General features: G+C 45.0%; 1 protein-coding gene across 1 annotated transcript in view; it reads left to right on the forward strand.

Moving 5' to 3' along the window:
* Positions 1–7,954, forward strand: part of Gldn (gliomedin) — a 50,914-nt gene extending 42,960 nt beyond the window's left edge. The window contains exons 7-10 of the mRNA XM_021171540.3: positions 650–733; positions 899–1,024; positions 1,990–2,140; positions 4,554–7,954. Of these exons, the coding sequence (XP_021027199.1) occupies positions 650–733; positions 899–1,024; positions 1,990–2,140; positions 4,554–5,034 (842 nt within the window). The 3' untranslated portion in view covers positions 5,035–7,954. The remainder of the gene's footprint in view (positions 1–649; positions 734–898; positions 1,025–1,989; positions 2,141–4,553) is intronic.
* The last annotated feature ends 4,917 nt before the right edge of the window (positions 7,955–12,871 follow it).

Raw genomic sequence — 12,871 nt, forward strand, 5'->3', positions numbered from 1 at the left:
TGCAGAGAACAATCATAGAATCACCATCACTATCCATAGTATGGGGGGGGGCAGGGGGTTGAACCCAGAGCCCCATGTTTACCACTAAGCTATACCTGCAATCCTCTGCCACTTAGTTTTGAGTGCTAAGACTGCCAGGCACAGCGCTCAGTACTTACTTCTTCTGATTCCCATGACTATCCTAGAATATGCTTCTTTCTAATTTACAGAGAGAAAACAGACAGCCTAGGAGCGGCCTGGCCCCACTCAATTCAAAAGTTCCTTAGAAACAAATGATAATAATAATGGAAAATATTTCAATAGCGGATTTAGAACTAGAGGTTACCCGGAATGCCTTGCCTGTCTTAAAACTACAAGGCACAGCTTGAGCTGCCATTTCAGCAGCAGCTGTGGAGGAGGACCAGGACTTTCTCCAAACGCCTGCATTGTTCGGAATAGTGTTCTTCCTGGATGTTCCCAGGGAATGGACCCAGCTATCAGTGAAACTCTGGTTGGGAGTCTGTGGCTTGGGCTTGCTAAAAAGCAAACATCCAAGAAACATGGTGGAGATGTTATAATGGATACATTTGGGACTTTTCGAGGAAGTGGAGGTTATAGATACAGAGCCACCAACCCATTGTGACAACCGCATTGATTGTTGTCATTTTAGGGGAGACGTGTGTCATACCCAATGATGATACCTTGGTGGGAAGAGCTGATGAGAAAGTAAATGAGCGCCATTCACCACAAACAGGTACAAACCCCAGCACCCGGGATGGGGTGCACCTTAGTGCCGGGCGTGTCTCTCACCTTCACAAGCCCTAGTTCAATTCCCAACACCACACACAAAAATTCCATTTGGAAATTCAAAACTAGATGCCTTAATTGGCTGGTATGTAACTCTCTTTTCTTCTGACAGATTCTATGATCACTTCCATTGGCAACCCAGCCCAAGTCCTGAAAGTGAGAGAGACTTTTGGGACTTGGATAAGAGAGTCTGCTAACAAAAGTGATGACCGCATTTGGGTGACTGAACATTTTTCAGGTATTTCCCTCCAGAGATGGTCCATTTGGTGCAATCCAAATAAGCTTGCCTATCTTCAAGCTTATTCTATACCCGTGTGTCTGAGATCTCCACTGGTGTTAGTATAAGGCTCCTTATATTAAAAAGCACAACTAAATGTCTAGGACACTTTCCTAGCTTGAATGTGTTCGTTGCAAGCTTGGTTGTTCAGGTCCCAGACACATGACAACTACAGGGCAAACTCTACAGTGCTATCACAATAGCCAGACGGAAATAAAGAGCACGACCGCCACAGGTTTTATCAACTAATCCATACTGTGGAAGAGGTATAAAAGACAAATTATGGCCTACAAATATTAACCATCTGGCTCTGCGATCTGGTGTGTTCCGGATGATATGGCCTTAGCTATAAAAGCCGAATTCTGTGCGCACAGCCTATTGTTCTCTGAGTTTGATACCATCCTATGAGAGTACATTTGGCCATATTTCTCACATATTTGTTGGATGGAGCCCAGGGGAGAAGACAAAGAGCCAACTCACAGCCTCTCCATGTCCGAACTTAGGCCTGGTCACACTGTCCCCAAAGGATGTAGTTAGAGTGGGAGTGGCTTCATTCCAGAAGGGTCTTGACAGTACACATCAGTTGGCAAAAAGCTAAGAGCCGCTGCTTTCCTTCATCAACACTAACTGATGAGTTCAGTAGTAACCTCTGTCTACCAAGCTGGGGGCTTGGGGCTCAAAGGAAGAGAGAACTGCAGTATAGGGGCAGCGGTGGTCTTGGTGCTCAGGAAGGGATAGGAGGCAGCAAGCTGTAGCTGTACAAACACCAAATATTTGTTCCTGGGGCAGGCTTGTGCACCTTGATTTTATAAATGCTAGAGAGCGAGGTGGGTGGGAGGGGACAGATATTCTCTCGGCAGCCTGACCCTTCACGGGCAGTGCTGTCCTTGCTGGTGGGTAAGAGTCTCCCTCCTCCCCTCCCGCAGGCATCATGGTGAAGGAGTTCAAAGACCTGCCGGCGCTCCTCAACAGCAGCTTCACCCTCCTCCACCTCCCACATTATTTCCACGGCTGTGGGCACGCCGTTTACAACAACTCTCTCTACTACCACAAAGGAGGCTCCAACACCATAGTGAGGTGAGCCGCCGTGCCAGGCCATGGTGTGCAGTGTCCCCCACAGTGTGCACACTGTGTGTTGTCTTCTGCCATTGTCTAGATGTGTTCTGTCATCTTTATGTGCCTAGGTGGATCAATCAGGGTTTGTCCCCCCCCCCAAAAGGAATGGTAGAATACAGTGAGGGACTCCCACACCCAGGCCCCTGATGATGTGCACCTGTCACAGAGTTTGCTGTTGTGAGAAAGATGGAGTGTAGTTGTCTACCACAGTCTTACCAAGTTGCCTAGGCTGCTCTTAATTTCTCTGTGTTGCCAAAGAAGGCCTTGAACTTACTGTTATAGACCACTCACAAGTGTTACATACCACCAAAGGTCCTTTATTTAAGCCTGTGACTAGGCATTGACTCCTGCCACAAAGAACTCTTCTCCCTACGTAAGGCAGAATAGGGTTTATAAAGAAAACCCAGAATTACATCAAACCAGAGGCAGCAGGGGGTCGACATTTTCAAAGGTTTCAGCTCAGTTGATAAAACAATTGGTGTTGTGAAACAACAGGTAGAAACAACAGGTACAGTGAGGTGAGGTGTAAGCTGGAGTTAGCCAAAACTGGGACCAAAATGTTCACTTGGGGGCATTTCACTTAATAATCCTTCCACCTCAGCCTCCCAGGTACCCCAGATTATAGCTTTGTACCACAAACAGGCTTGGGTGGGCTGTGCTGACTGGGTAGGGGACTTCTCCTCAGCCTAGGCCTACACCAAACCACAGGCCTAGAGTAGGAGGAGGAGCAGGGTGTATCAAAGCTGCAGTTTCTGTAGGACAGACAGACACCTGCTCCCTCAGCCCTGGGGCTGGACCACAGGACAGAGTTGCTAGCAGTCAGGCGCTGGTATGGCTGAGTCCTTCCCAAGTGCTTGCTCTTCTCAAGCCCCTTTCCAGTTTAACTCAGGTTTCCTAGTCTGCTTCTGTTTGCTGTGCTTCCTAAATGGCTAGCAGTCATGGGATCCTCCTGGGCTCTGCCGCTCAATAGCGCCCTCTGGTGTTTTCTTTTAGCCCAATATCCCCGACTTATTCCTAGATTCAGCTAGTGGTTGAATCATAATTCACTTTTTTGATATTATTTCTGTTTGGAGTCTTGGAAATCAGATCCCAGAGCTAATGGGCATGGAATCCCACACAAGAAAATTGTTTTCACTGCCTTTACTACATCTCTTCTCAGCTAGTGGCCTTTAGTTTAAATCTTTCTCTCTCTCTCTCTCTCTCTCTCTCTCTCTCTCTCTCTCTCTCTCTCTCTCTCTCTTTCTCTCTCTCTCTCTCTTTCTCTCTCTCTCTGGATATTTTATTTATTTATATTTCAAATGTTATCCCCTTTCCTGGTTTCCCCTCTGAAGACTCCCTATCCCAATCCCCCACCTGCTTCTATGAGGGTGCTCACCCACCCACCCATTCCTACCTCCCCGCCCTGGCATTCCCCTACATTGGGTCATAGAGCCTTCACAAGACCAAGGACCTCTCCTCACATTGATGCCCGAAAAGGCTATCCTCTGCTACATATGCGGCTGGAGCCATGGATTGCTCCATGTGCACTCTTTGGTTGGTGGTTTGGTCCCTAATTAAAATTTCAGCATGAAATAAAGGAATAACCAGCCAACTTGGGAGTTTTAAAACTTAAATTTAGGGGCTACAGACGTATTTCAATTGAGGGAGTGTTCGAAGCTCTGGGTTTGCTCTTCAGCACACTATAGGAGCAAGGCTTGATGGTGTAATCCCAGCACTTGGCGGGTGGAGGCAAGAGGACTAGATGTTCAAGGCTTTCCAAGCCACATTGCTAATTTGAGGACAGTCCTTAACACCACACTACTGCCTCCCTTGCTTCTGCTAGCACAGGCTAGTCACTGCCTTCACATCCTTGCTGCTCAGAACATCTCTGAAGGACAAGTAGAAAAGTTTCCTGGAGCCTTTTGGCAACAGAGAGCTCCAGGCCTTAGTCCACTCTTGGTAACTCAGCTTAATAAGGAGCACTACAAATCACCGGTGTCCACCAACATGTGTGGCCTCCAGCTTTTCCATCCGGTCCCTTCATTCTGACTCTGAGATTTCTTATATATGAATAAATACTTAGGCTTGGGCTTGTTCCAGGACTAGCTTGTAACCTATTTAACCCATTTATTTGATTTTATGCCTTCCACACAGCTAGTTACTTCTCGGTTCACGCAACCGTCTTCTCCAGAGCTCAGCTCCAATCTCCAGAGTCTGGCTCTTTCCCAGAATCCCCCCTCCCTCTCTGCCAGAACTCCCACCTCCTATTTCCTGCCTCAGTTCATTGGCCATAGGCTTTTTTGATTGACGGGTGATGCTTCCACACAGTTCACGAGAATTCTTTCTACAGACATGTTTACTCCACTCTAACTTGCTTTTTTGAAAAATGTTTCAGATTTGAATTTGGGAAAGAGACACCTCAGACTCTGAAGCTGGAAAATGCTTTGTATTTTGATCGAAAATACCTCTTTGCAAATTCCAAGACTTACTTCAACATAGCAGTGGATGAGAAGGGCATCTGGGTTATCTACGCTTCAAGTGTGGATGGCTCAAGCATCCTTGTGGCACAGCTGGATGAGAGGACATTCTCCGTGACACAGCACATCAACACCACATACCCCAAATCCAAGGCTGGCAATGCCTTCATAGCCCGAGGGATCCTCTATGTCACAGACACCAAAGATACGAGGATCACGTTTGCCTTTGATTTGTTAGGAGGAAAGCAAATCAATGCAAACTTTGATTTCAGAATGTCCCACTCTGTTCTTGCCATGCTGTCATACAACATGAGAGATCAGCATTTATACTCGTGGGAAGATGGCCATCTGATGCTTTATCCTGTGCAGTTTCTGTCAGCGGCATCAAGTCAGCGGTAGGGTTCCCTCGGCTGTCTGCTCCCTCTCTATACTCCACATTGTCTAGGGTTTGGTCAAGCCCAACAGAAAGCTAGCCTGTAAAGGATACCCAGACACTCGGAGCGTAAGCCCATGCCCCGGGCTCTTGCACAAGCGGTGAGTCCGCTCTAAGCCAGGTTGTTGAAATGGCTACAGATTAGAAATGGATGTGGATGAGATCTGGTGACCCAGTATCCCTCCTCAAACTCAGCAAGTGAGCCCCGTCCCCCGCCCCCAGCGTCCCCATAGGTAATACGAAACATCTGAGTATGACTGATATTTCCTCTTCCTAGATGAAATTCTGTGATTCTTGCCTGATTATATATTAGATTGCTTTCTGGATTCTTATTTTTTTTTCTCCACATGTAAATGAGCTTACTTGCAGCTTGAGGGGTGGGCCTTTCAGTGATGACTTATTTGGTATTTAGGGAAGGTGCACTGGCTCTTATGGCTTCTAAGGTTTTATTTTATTCATAATTTGTTATTTTCTCTGAATATGCACCTACCACTACAGAATGATCATTGTTTTCAGCTCCTAAACACAAATCCAAGATTAATAAACAAACAAACAAATAAACCATGAATAGATACAGGCTCAGGACTCTAAATGGAGCTGCATCAGGCAGGCCCATAGGCCCATCTAGATGCCAGTCAATTTCTGATCATATTGTTTGCTGCTGGGAAAGTAAACAGGATATCTGTGGTTCCTTTTGCCAAGACCATGGGATTGTTATCAGAGTGTCAAACACTAAGTGGCCAATAATCTGGTTAGAAGCATGGAAACATGATGGGTTTTTTTGTTTTTTGTTTTTTTTTTGTTTTGTTTTTTTTTTTCAGAAAACAGGCACCATTTATACTTACTGTTTAGAATGAGGGAAGGCAATTGGCTCAAAGGCCAAAGTCAGCTTAGCTCTCTTTCTTGTAGCATCGCATCCCTGCACCTAAGAATCTCGCTTCAGAGTGTGTCAGCAGTGAAGCAGAGCGGCTCTGTAAATCCTGAAACATTTCCACCTGGCTCTTTACAGAAAGAAAGAAAAAATGTTGACCTTTCATCTAAGGACAGGGAATGAGCCAGGTTCTCAGAAGGGCTTGCTCCCTGAGTCTGGTTAGGCTTTCTACGGACTGACAGGCAGCATTTTATGTGGCTTGAGCTTTGGCAGAGGGAACAGCTAAGGACAGCATCAGATGGAGTAAGAGAACCGCCAGCCGTGGAGATGTTCACTCCCACGTGGTCCTCAAGGTTGGGTCTGCCCTCTTGGATAGCAAGGATCTAGTTTAATTGGCTCCTACAAGACCTTAAATAACCACGTTCTCTGCCAACTCATTGAGTTCTAGGCAGGCCTGTGGAGCTTCAAAGAGGAAGCTGCGGATTTCATCGCCCCCCTGAAAATAGAAAAAGACACTACAGAAACTGTCCAGGAAAGACTGGCCAGCAGTTCCAAACCTATTCTCAGTGGGCCTGTGACTTGGTTTAGTTTTTTTAATAGAAGCATCTTGAGGCTTGGGGTATGCATTTTAACTATTTAAATTTCCCTGCCCCCTGAAAGCACCCAGGCAGCTGTTACTGGTGTACCTGTTGAGTTCTCAAGGTAATGGGTCCCAAAGCTTTCCCACTTGTTGATTAGATGGTTTTGCAGTTGGTCATCACGGCTTTTAAAGATATTCTCTCAGATTCATTTGTTGCAATGTAGAGTCCTAATGTTTCATCAGTGTATCTAATGAATGGAATTGTTCTTTTAAAGTATTCAAATATGAGGTACTGTTTCTGAGTACAGTAGACCTGGATATACATATAATTCCATTTTTTTTATTACTTAGTAGCATTGCTGAGGATAGATACAATACTAATTGTACATACAAGCAAAATAGTTTAGTTATTGAATTAGCTCAGTTTTAATATCTGAACTAGCAAATGTCTTAGCTTTCCTTTACTTTTTTTTTTCTTTTCCTTTCTTTTTTTTTTAAGCAATGTCTTTGTGTTGGCCCAGACTTATCACAAACTCCTGCTTCAGATTCCTGGGTGCTGGGACCACAGGCACAGTGGCTCTTTGACTCTCTTAATTGTGTGTAAGGAATCATACATACACTCACTATTAGAGAAACTGAAGATTTTTGTTTCTTTTCATGGTTGTTTCTTTCTTTCTTTTGTTATGGTGTAGTGGGATTAGAACAAGTACGGTTGACTGATATTTAATGAATTTATCTTTGCAGAAGGAAAGGAATTAAGGTTTTATTTCTTTTCTTGCAAACAGCACTTCATTCTATATCACTCAACACAGTGTTTCAGGCTCACTGCTAAAATAGTGTGCACATCTTATATTTTTAAATGAAGATATTAATCATCCCTGCTGTCACTTGTAGCCAAGTTGTTCTAAAAGCACTTCATTTATCTCTGTATGAAGTCAAGTAATTCTCCAATTCCTGTGAAATCTAAAGCAGATACCATTATACTAGAAAACACACCTTCCAGCTTCAAAGGTAGGCCAGACTCAGTATCCCAACGCATTTCTATTAACTAATATAGAGTCCAACGAAGGTTGCAGAGTTGGCTCTGGCCTCAATGTATCATGTATCAATGTATCAGAGAACGTGGTCTGGGCTGAACATTTCAGATCAATTCTGGTGTTGGGTTCATTCGAAGTCTTTTTACCCTCATAATCAAATGACAAGGTGAAATGACAAATGAGGAAGCACAGTCCTTGAAAAGTCACCCGTCATCCTCCAAGCATAGCAAGTACCTTATTCAGGCATTGCCTGTCTGGTGTTGAGCTACCTGAAGGAGAAGTGGGGGTGGAGTTCCTCAGTTTTCATCAGTGCTGTGGCCTTATTTATCACATAATCTCCCATCAGTAACCACAGATCCTAAACGACCAGCAAGTAACAGTTGTAAGTAGTAAAATAAAATTTTCCTGAATATAATCACATGTAGAAACAAGTGTATTGCTATTTTTACCTCATGGTGTATGCGCACATGTGTGTGTGTGTGTGTGTGTGTACACATTGGGGTAGAATTATCTTGGTGGTTTTTCTGTAGAAACCCTGTTTGCTAGTTCTGTCAGAATACTGGGCAATCTAAATCAACACAAGACTGTTCTTGCTATAGGAAAACATGGAAACTAGACCTGTTCTAGTATGTTCTCCGTCGTTGTGATACACACACCCTGATGACAAGCAACTTGGCGAGGTAACTTGGGTTTATTTGAGCTTACACTGTAGTCTATCATATAGGAAGTCAAGGCAAGAGCTAAGGAAGAGGACCATGGAGCAAGGCTGTTTACTGCCTCGGGCTCAGCCAGCTTTCTCCCACAACTCAGAACCACGGCTCTAGTGTGGCTCCGCCCACAGTGGGCGGGCCTTCCTAAATCATCAACCCAAACAATTGCTCACAGGCACAGAATGCACACTAGCATGATGGAGGCACGTTTTTTTCCTGGGAGGTTCCCTCTTCCCAGATGCTTCAAGTCAACAGCCAAGATGAGGTGGCACAGAACTGTATACACATAAACATAAACACAGTGGAGATTGGATAACACGTGGGACAAGGTAACGGAAAAACTATCCAGAATGAAGAATAAAAATGGCAACTTTAAAAAACCAGATTTGTCTGAATTTGGACCAGTCCCAATTCCTTGGAAAAGAATGGAATTCAAGTGTGCTGGATAGTTTTATGTCAATCTAACACACTCTAGAGTCACTTGGGAGGAAGGAACTTCAATTAAGAAAATGCTTCGTAAAATCTGACTTTACATAAGTATGTAAGGCGTTTCCTTAGTCACTGATGTGGGAGGGTCTGGTTTATTGTGGGTAAGACCACTTCTGGGCTGGTGGTCTTGGGTTCTATAAGAAGCAGGCTGAGAAAGCCATAGTAGCAAGCCAATAAGCACCACCCCTCCACGGCCTCTGCACCAGCTCCTGCCTCCAGGTTCCTGCCTTCCTCCAATGGTGAACAGTGAAGAGGAAATGGATGACAAATAAGCCCTTTCCTTCCCAGTTTGCTTTTATGGTCACAGTGTTTCACTGCAGCAATAGAAACCCTGACCAGGACACTTACTTTCCTTGATTATTCTATGTGGAATGCTCTAAAAACCGCATAATACTTAAGAAATTATCCTTGTTTTGTTCCTAAGGCATGGACACAATGTCACTAATTTCTGTGTGCTGGTTATTTTGATTAGGCAGAGAACACCATCAATCCACTAAAAAATGGTCCCTTAATTACTCAGTGGCTTTACACTAAGACTGCCTCAGCTCGAGGAAGAACAGTTAAGGACCCCGTGCCTGCGGAGCTTCCTGAATGCACCTGTCCCCTGCAGCGCAGCATGCACTGCTATGCCTTTCATAACTGAAATAATACCAAACAGAGAAATCCAAAAAAAAGTTAAAGATTCTTGCACCTGTAAGTAGGTCATTCTGACTTGGCATGCAATTTAAATATCTTGAAGCTGCTAGAGGTGAGACTTAAAACAAGGGTGGAATTCATCTCTCAGCCTCATTTTCTCCCCCCTACCCCCGCCCCCAGCAAGCTGTTATGGTCAACCTCAACAAGTAGAGTTGTTTCAATTCAGTTTATTGTTTAGCTTTTAAAAAGTTGTATGTGTGCATGCATCTATGTGTGTGTGTGGGGGGGGGGCTATGTGCATGTGTACACATGTGTGAGTGTGCGAATGTGTGTGTGTGCAGGTGCCTGTGTGTGTATGTGTGTATGCAGGCATGTGTGTGTGTGTGCACATGAATGCATGCATGCATGTATGTCTGCTGGTGCCTGTGTGTGCATCTGTGCATGTGTGTGTGAGTGTGTGTGTGTACATATGTGTGTGTAGGCATGTGTGTGCATGAGTGTGTGCATGTGTGTGTAGGTACCTGCCGAGACCAGAAAGTATTATATCCCCTGGAGCTGGAGTCTCAGACAGTTGTGAGCTCAGGTCCTCTGGAAGAGCAGAGCACACTCTTCACTCATGAGTGGTCTCGCCAGCCCTTAATCGAATTTCAGTTCAAACGTGAAATCTTCTGAGAAGACTAGAGCCTGGATCCTGTGACTAGCAGTCTGGTTATGTCAGGATTCTGGGCTTGTTTGCCAAGGAACCTTTTCCCCAGTCAAAGGATTGGGCCACTATAAGACACACAGTCAACATCACCATTTTAACATCCAGGAGAGAAGCCCATCAGAAGACAACTAACTCCAAGTGCAGCTGGAGTGCTAGAGCAGATGTTCACCTGACTTCATCACACCTTCCACCTTACTCTGTCATTAGCGAAGGGCATCAGTTCTTGTCATTAGAGAGCAGACATAGCTAACTTTAACATGTGCATGAAAGCCATTCCTTTCTGGGTGTTGTCTTGCTTTTGAGACAACATAACGCATTGTAGGCTGGCTTAGAACTCACCAGAGAGCCCTGGCTGGCTTCAAATTCCCGGCAGTCCTCACATCACGAACCTCGATCCCACTCATTTCCCAGTCTTTCCATATCCACTCTCCACCTTTATAACATCCCCACCAAAAGAAACTAAAAACTAAAAATATCTGGCTACGGAAGCTGTGGTGTGTCTGTTACACAAACAGTTGTACTTACAGTGTTCATTGCAGTGAGTCACTGGTCTGGCTCAAGGCCTCTGACTTTAGCTACATCATCAATACGTGACTCTCACTGAAACTCCTCTTGGATAGCTGTTGTTGCCCTGTGTCATGGAGATTTTCCAGCTTTGGTTCACACGCTCCAGCAGCTCATAGATGGAGTAGATGAACATTTGGGCCAATTCAAAGTCCTGGATCTGTGTCTCGGTGGTCAGCCTGACACCTTCCCTGTGGCCACACCACCAGGGCCAGCTCAGCTCTCCCTCACTGCCCAGGAGAGGGGAGGTGCCAAGTCTCTCACCTGTAGCAGCTGGAGAAAATGGGGCCAACCCTCCTTCACCATATCAACACTAGTGCCACTGTGTGGTGGCTGGTGAAGGGCAGGGACAGCTCAACCTGGCCCTCCAACATCAACATGGCCTCAGGAGCATCCGAGACCACTACATGGCCTTTGATGGTAACACGGACCGTGGACATGGACACAGACTGTTGCTGCCATGGGGCCATGGACCCAGCTATGGCTCTCAGAAACAGCATGGCCAGGTCATCACCAGGCAGCGCAGGCCTCTCACATCAGGCTGTTCCTCACCACTAGCAAGTCTCCAGTTCTGCCTCTCTTCATGGTGCAAAAACCTCTCTCTCTCTCTCTCTCTCTCTCTCTCTCTCTCTCTCTCTCTCTCTCATCTCTCTATCACATGCTAGGCCATCTTAGTGGCTCCAGCCCTGGGGTGGGCAGACTTCCACTTGTCTTTTGCCTGCTGCACCTAGCCTCTTAAGTGTTAAAATTACATCATGACCAAGCTAAGAGACATTCTTTTGCAAAAAAAATCCATGTATAGAGACCCTGCTTCCTCCACAGGCAGAGAGTACTCCCCACCAAGGTGTCACTATGACTTTGTAATGCCAGTAACCACGTTAGAAACAGGTGGACAAGCAGAAGCCCAGCACTGCCTAGTGCTCTAAAAATTACCACCACCAAGGGGATACCCTTCTTCACCCTATCCAAGTAGCCACCACTTGGTAGTCATCACCTATCAGCCAAACTCTCCTCTAGGCCATCTGCATACATTATTTCAGGCAATCAGAGCTTCATGTAGAAGTCTCTTACATTCCAATTCTCCTATTAAATTCTCAATTTTTCTACAATGCTGTTAAAATAATTGTACTAGCTGGTTTTGTGTGTCAACTTGATACCAGCTGGAGTTGTCACAGAGAAAGGAGCTTCAGTTGAGGAGATGCCTCCATGAGATCCAGCTGTAAGGCATTTTCTCAATTAGTGATCAAGGGGGGAGGGCCCATTGTGGGTGGTGCCATCTCTGGGCTGGTAGTCTTGGGTTCTATAAGAGAGCAGGCTGAGCAAACCAGGGGAGGCAAGCCAGTAAAGAACATCCCTCCATGGCCTCTGCATCAGCTCTTGCTTCCTGACCTGCTTGAGTTCCAGTCCTGATTTCCCTTGGTGATTAACAGCAACATGGAAGTGTAAGCCGAATAAACCCTTTCCTCCCCAACTTGCTGCTTGGTCATGATGTTTGTGCAGGAATAGAAACCCTGACTAAGACCATAATTAAATCCAATAAAAGGCTCTTTTACATCAATAAAATTATATACAACATTAACAATTATGAAAACCAGCAGGTAGGAACTATATTTGCAATGTCTAGTCCATTTATATTTGGCAACTTTTCTATTATCTAGCCTATCTTGGTGAGTTAGACTTTTGTGCTTAAGTCATTTTTTATCATAACTTGTATTCATAAAACTATATCTTCTTAGACCTTAAAATATTTTTCTAAATTCTAAGAATTTAAACTTAATTGTGAGACTATATATTTTTCAACCCCATTAGAGACCTGAGAAGGAATAAATATTACCTGAGTATGCAGGAAGTGCAGAGCAAGCTGCTTCCAAAATTATAGAAATGACAAGGTTTCTGGCTGCCTGGACAGTTGCCCATAAATTGTCTCTTTAACACTGGAGCATCCATCCTCAGCCTTTTGGCACAGGATAGGACACTTGTTTTATGAAGCAGGAAATATAAAGGGCCTGCCTGCCTACCTTGCCATTGCAAAGCATAGCAGTCAACTTTCCTGTGTCTGCTTTGTCCATTTCAGACAGTATTCTGTCTGCAATTGATGTGAGGGCATTTTCTCCAGTGGCAGCTTGCCATATATGACGGAAACTCCATCTGGAGGTTACTGATGCTCATCTTCTTTGCTGAAATGGAATGAAGGTGCTATCATGAGCAGT

This window comes from Mus caroli, unplaced genomic scaffold (assembly GCF_978045245.1).
Source record: "Mus caroli unplaced genomic scaffold, Mus_caroli_1 scaffold_11, whole genome shotgun sequence".
Classification (NCBI taxonomy): domain Eukaryota; kingdom Metazoa; phylum Chordata; class Mammalia; order Rodentia; family Muridae; genus Mus; species Mus caroli.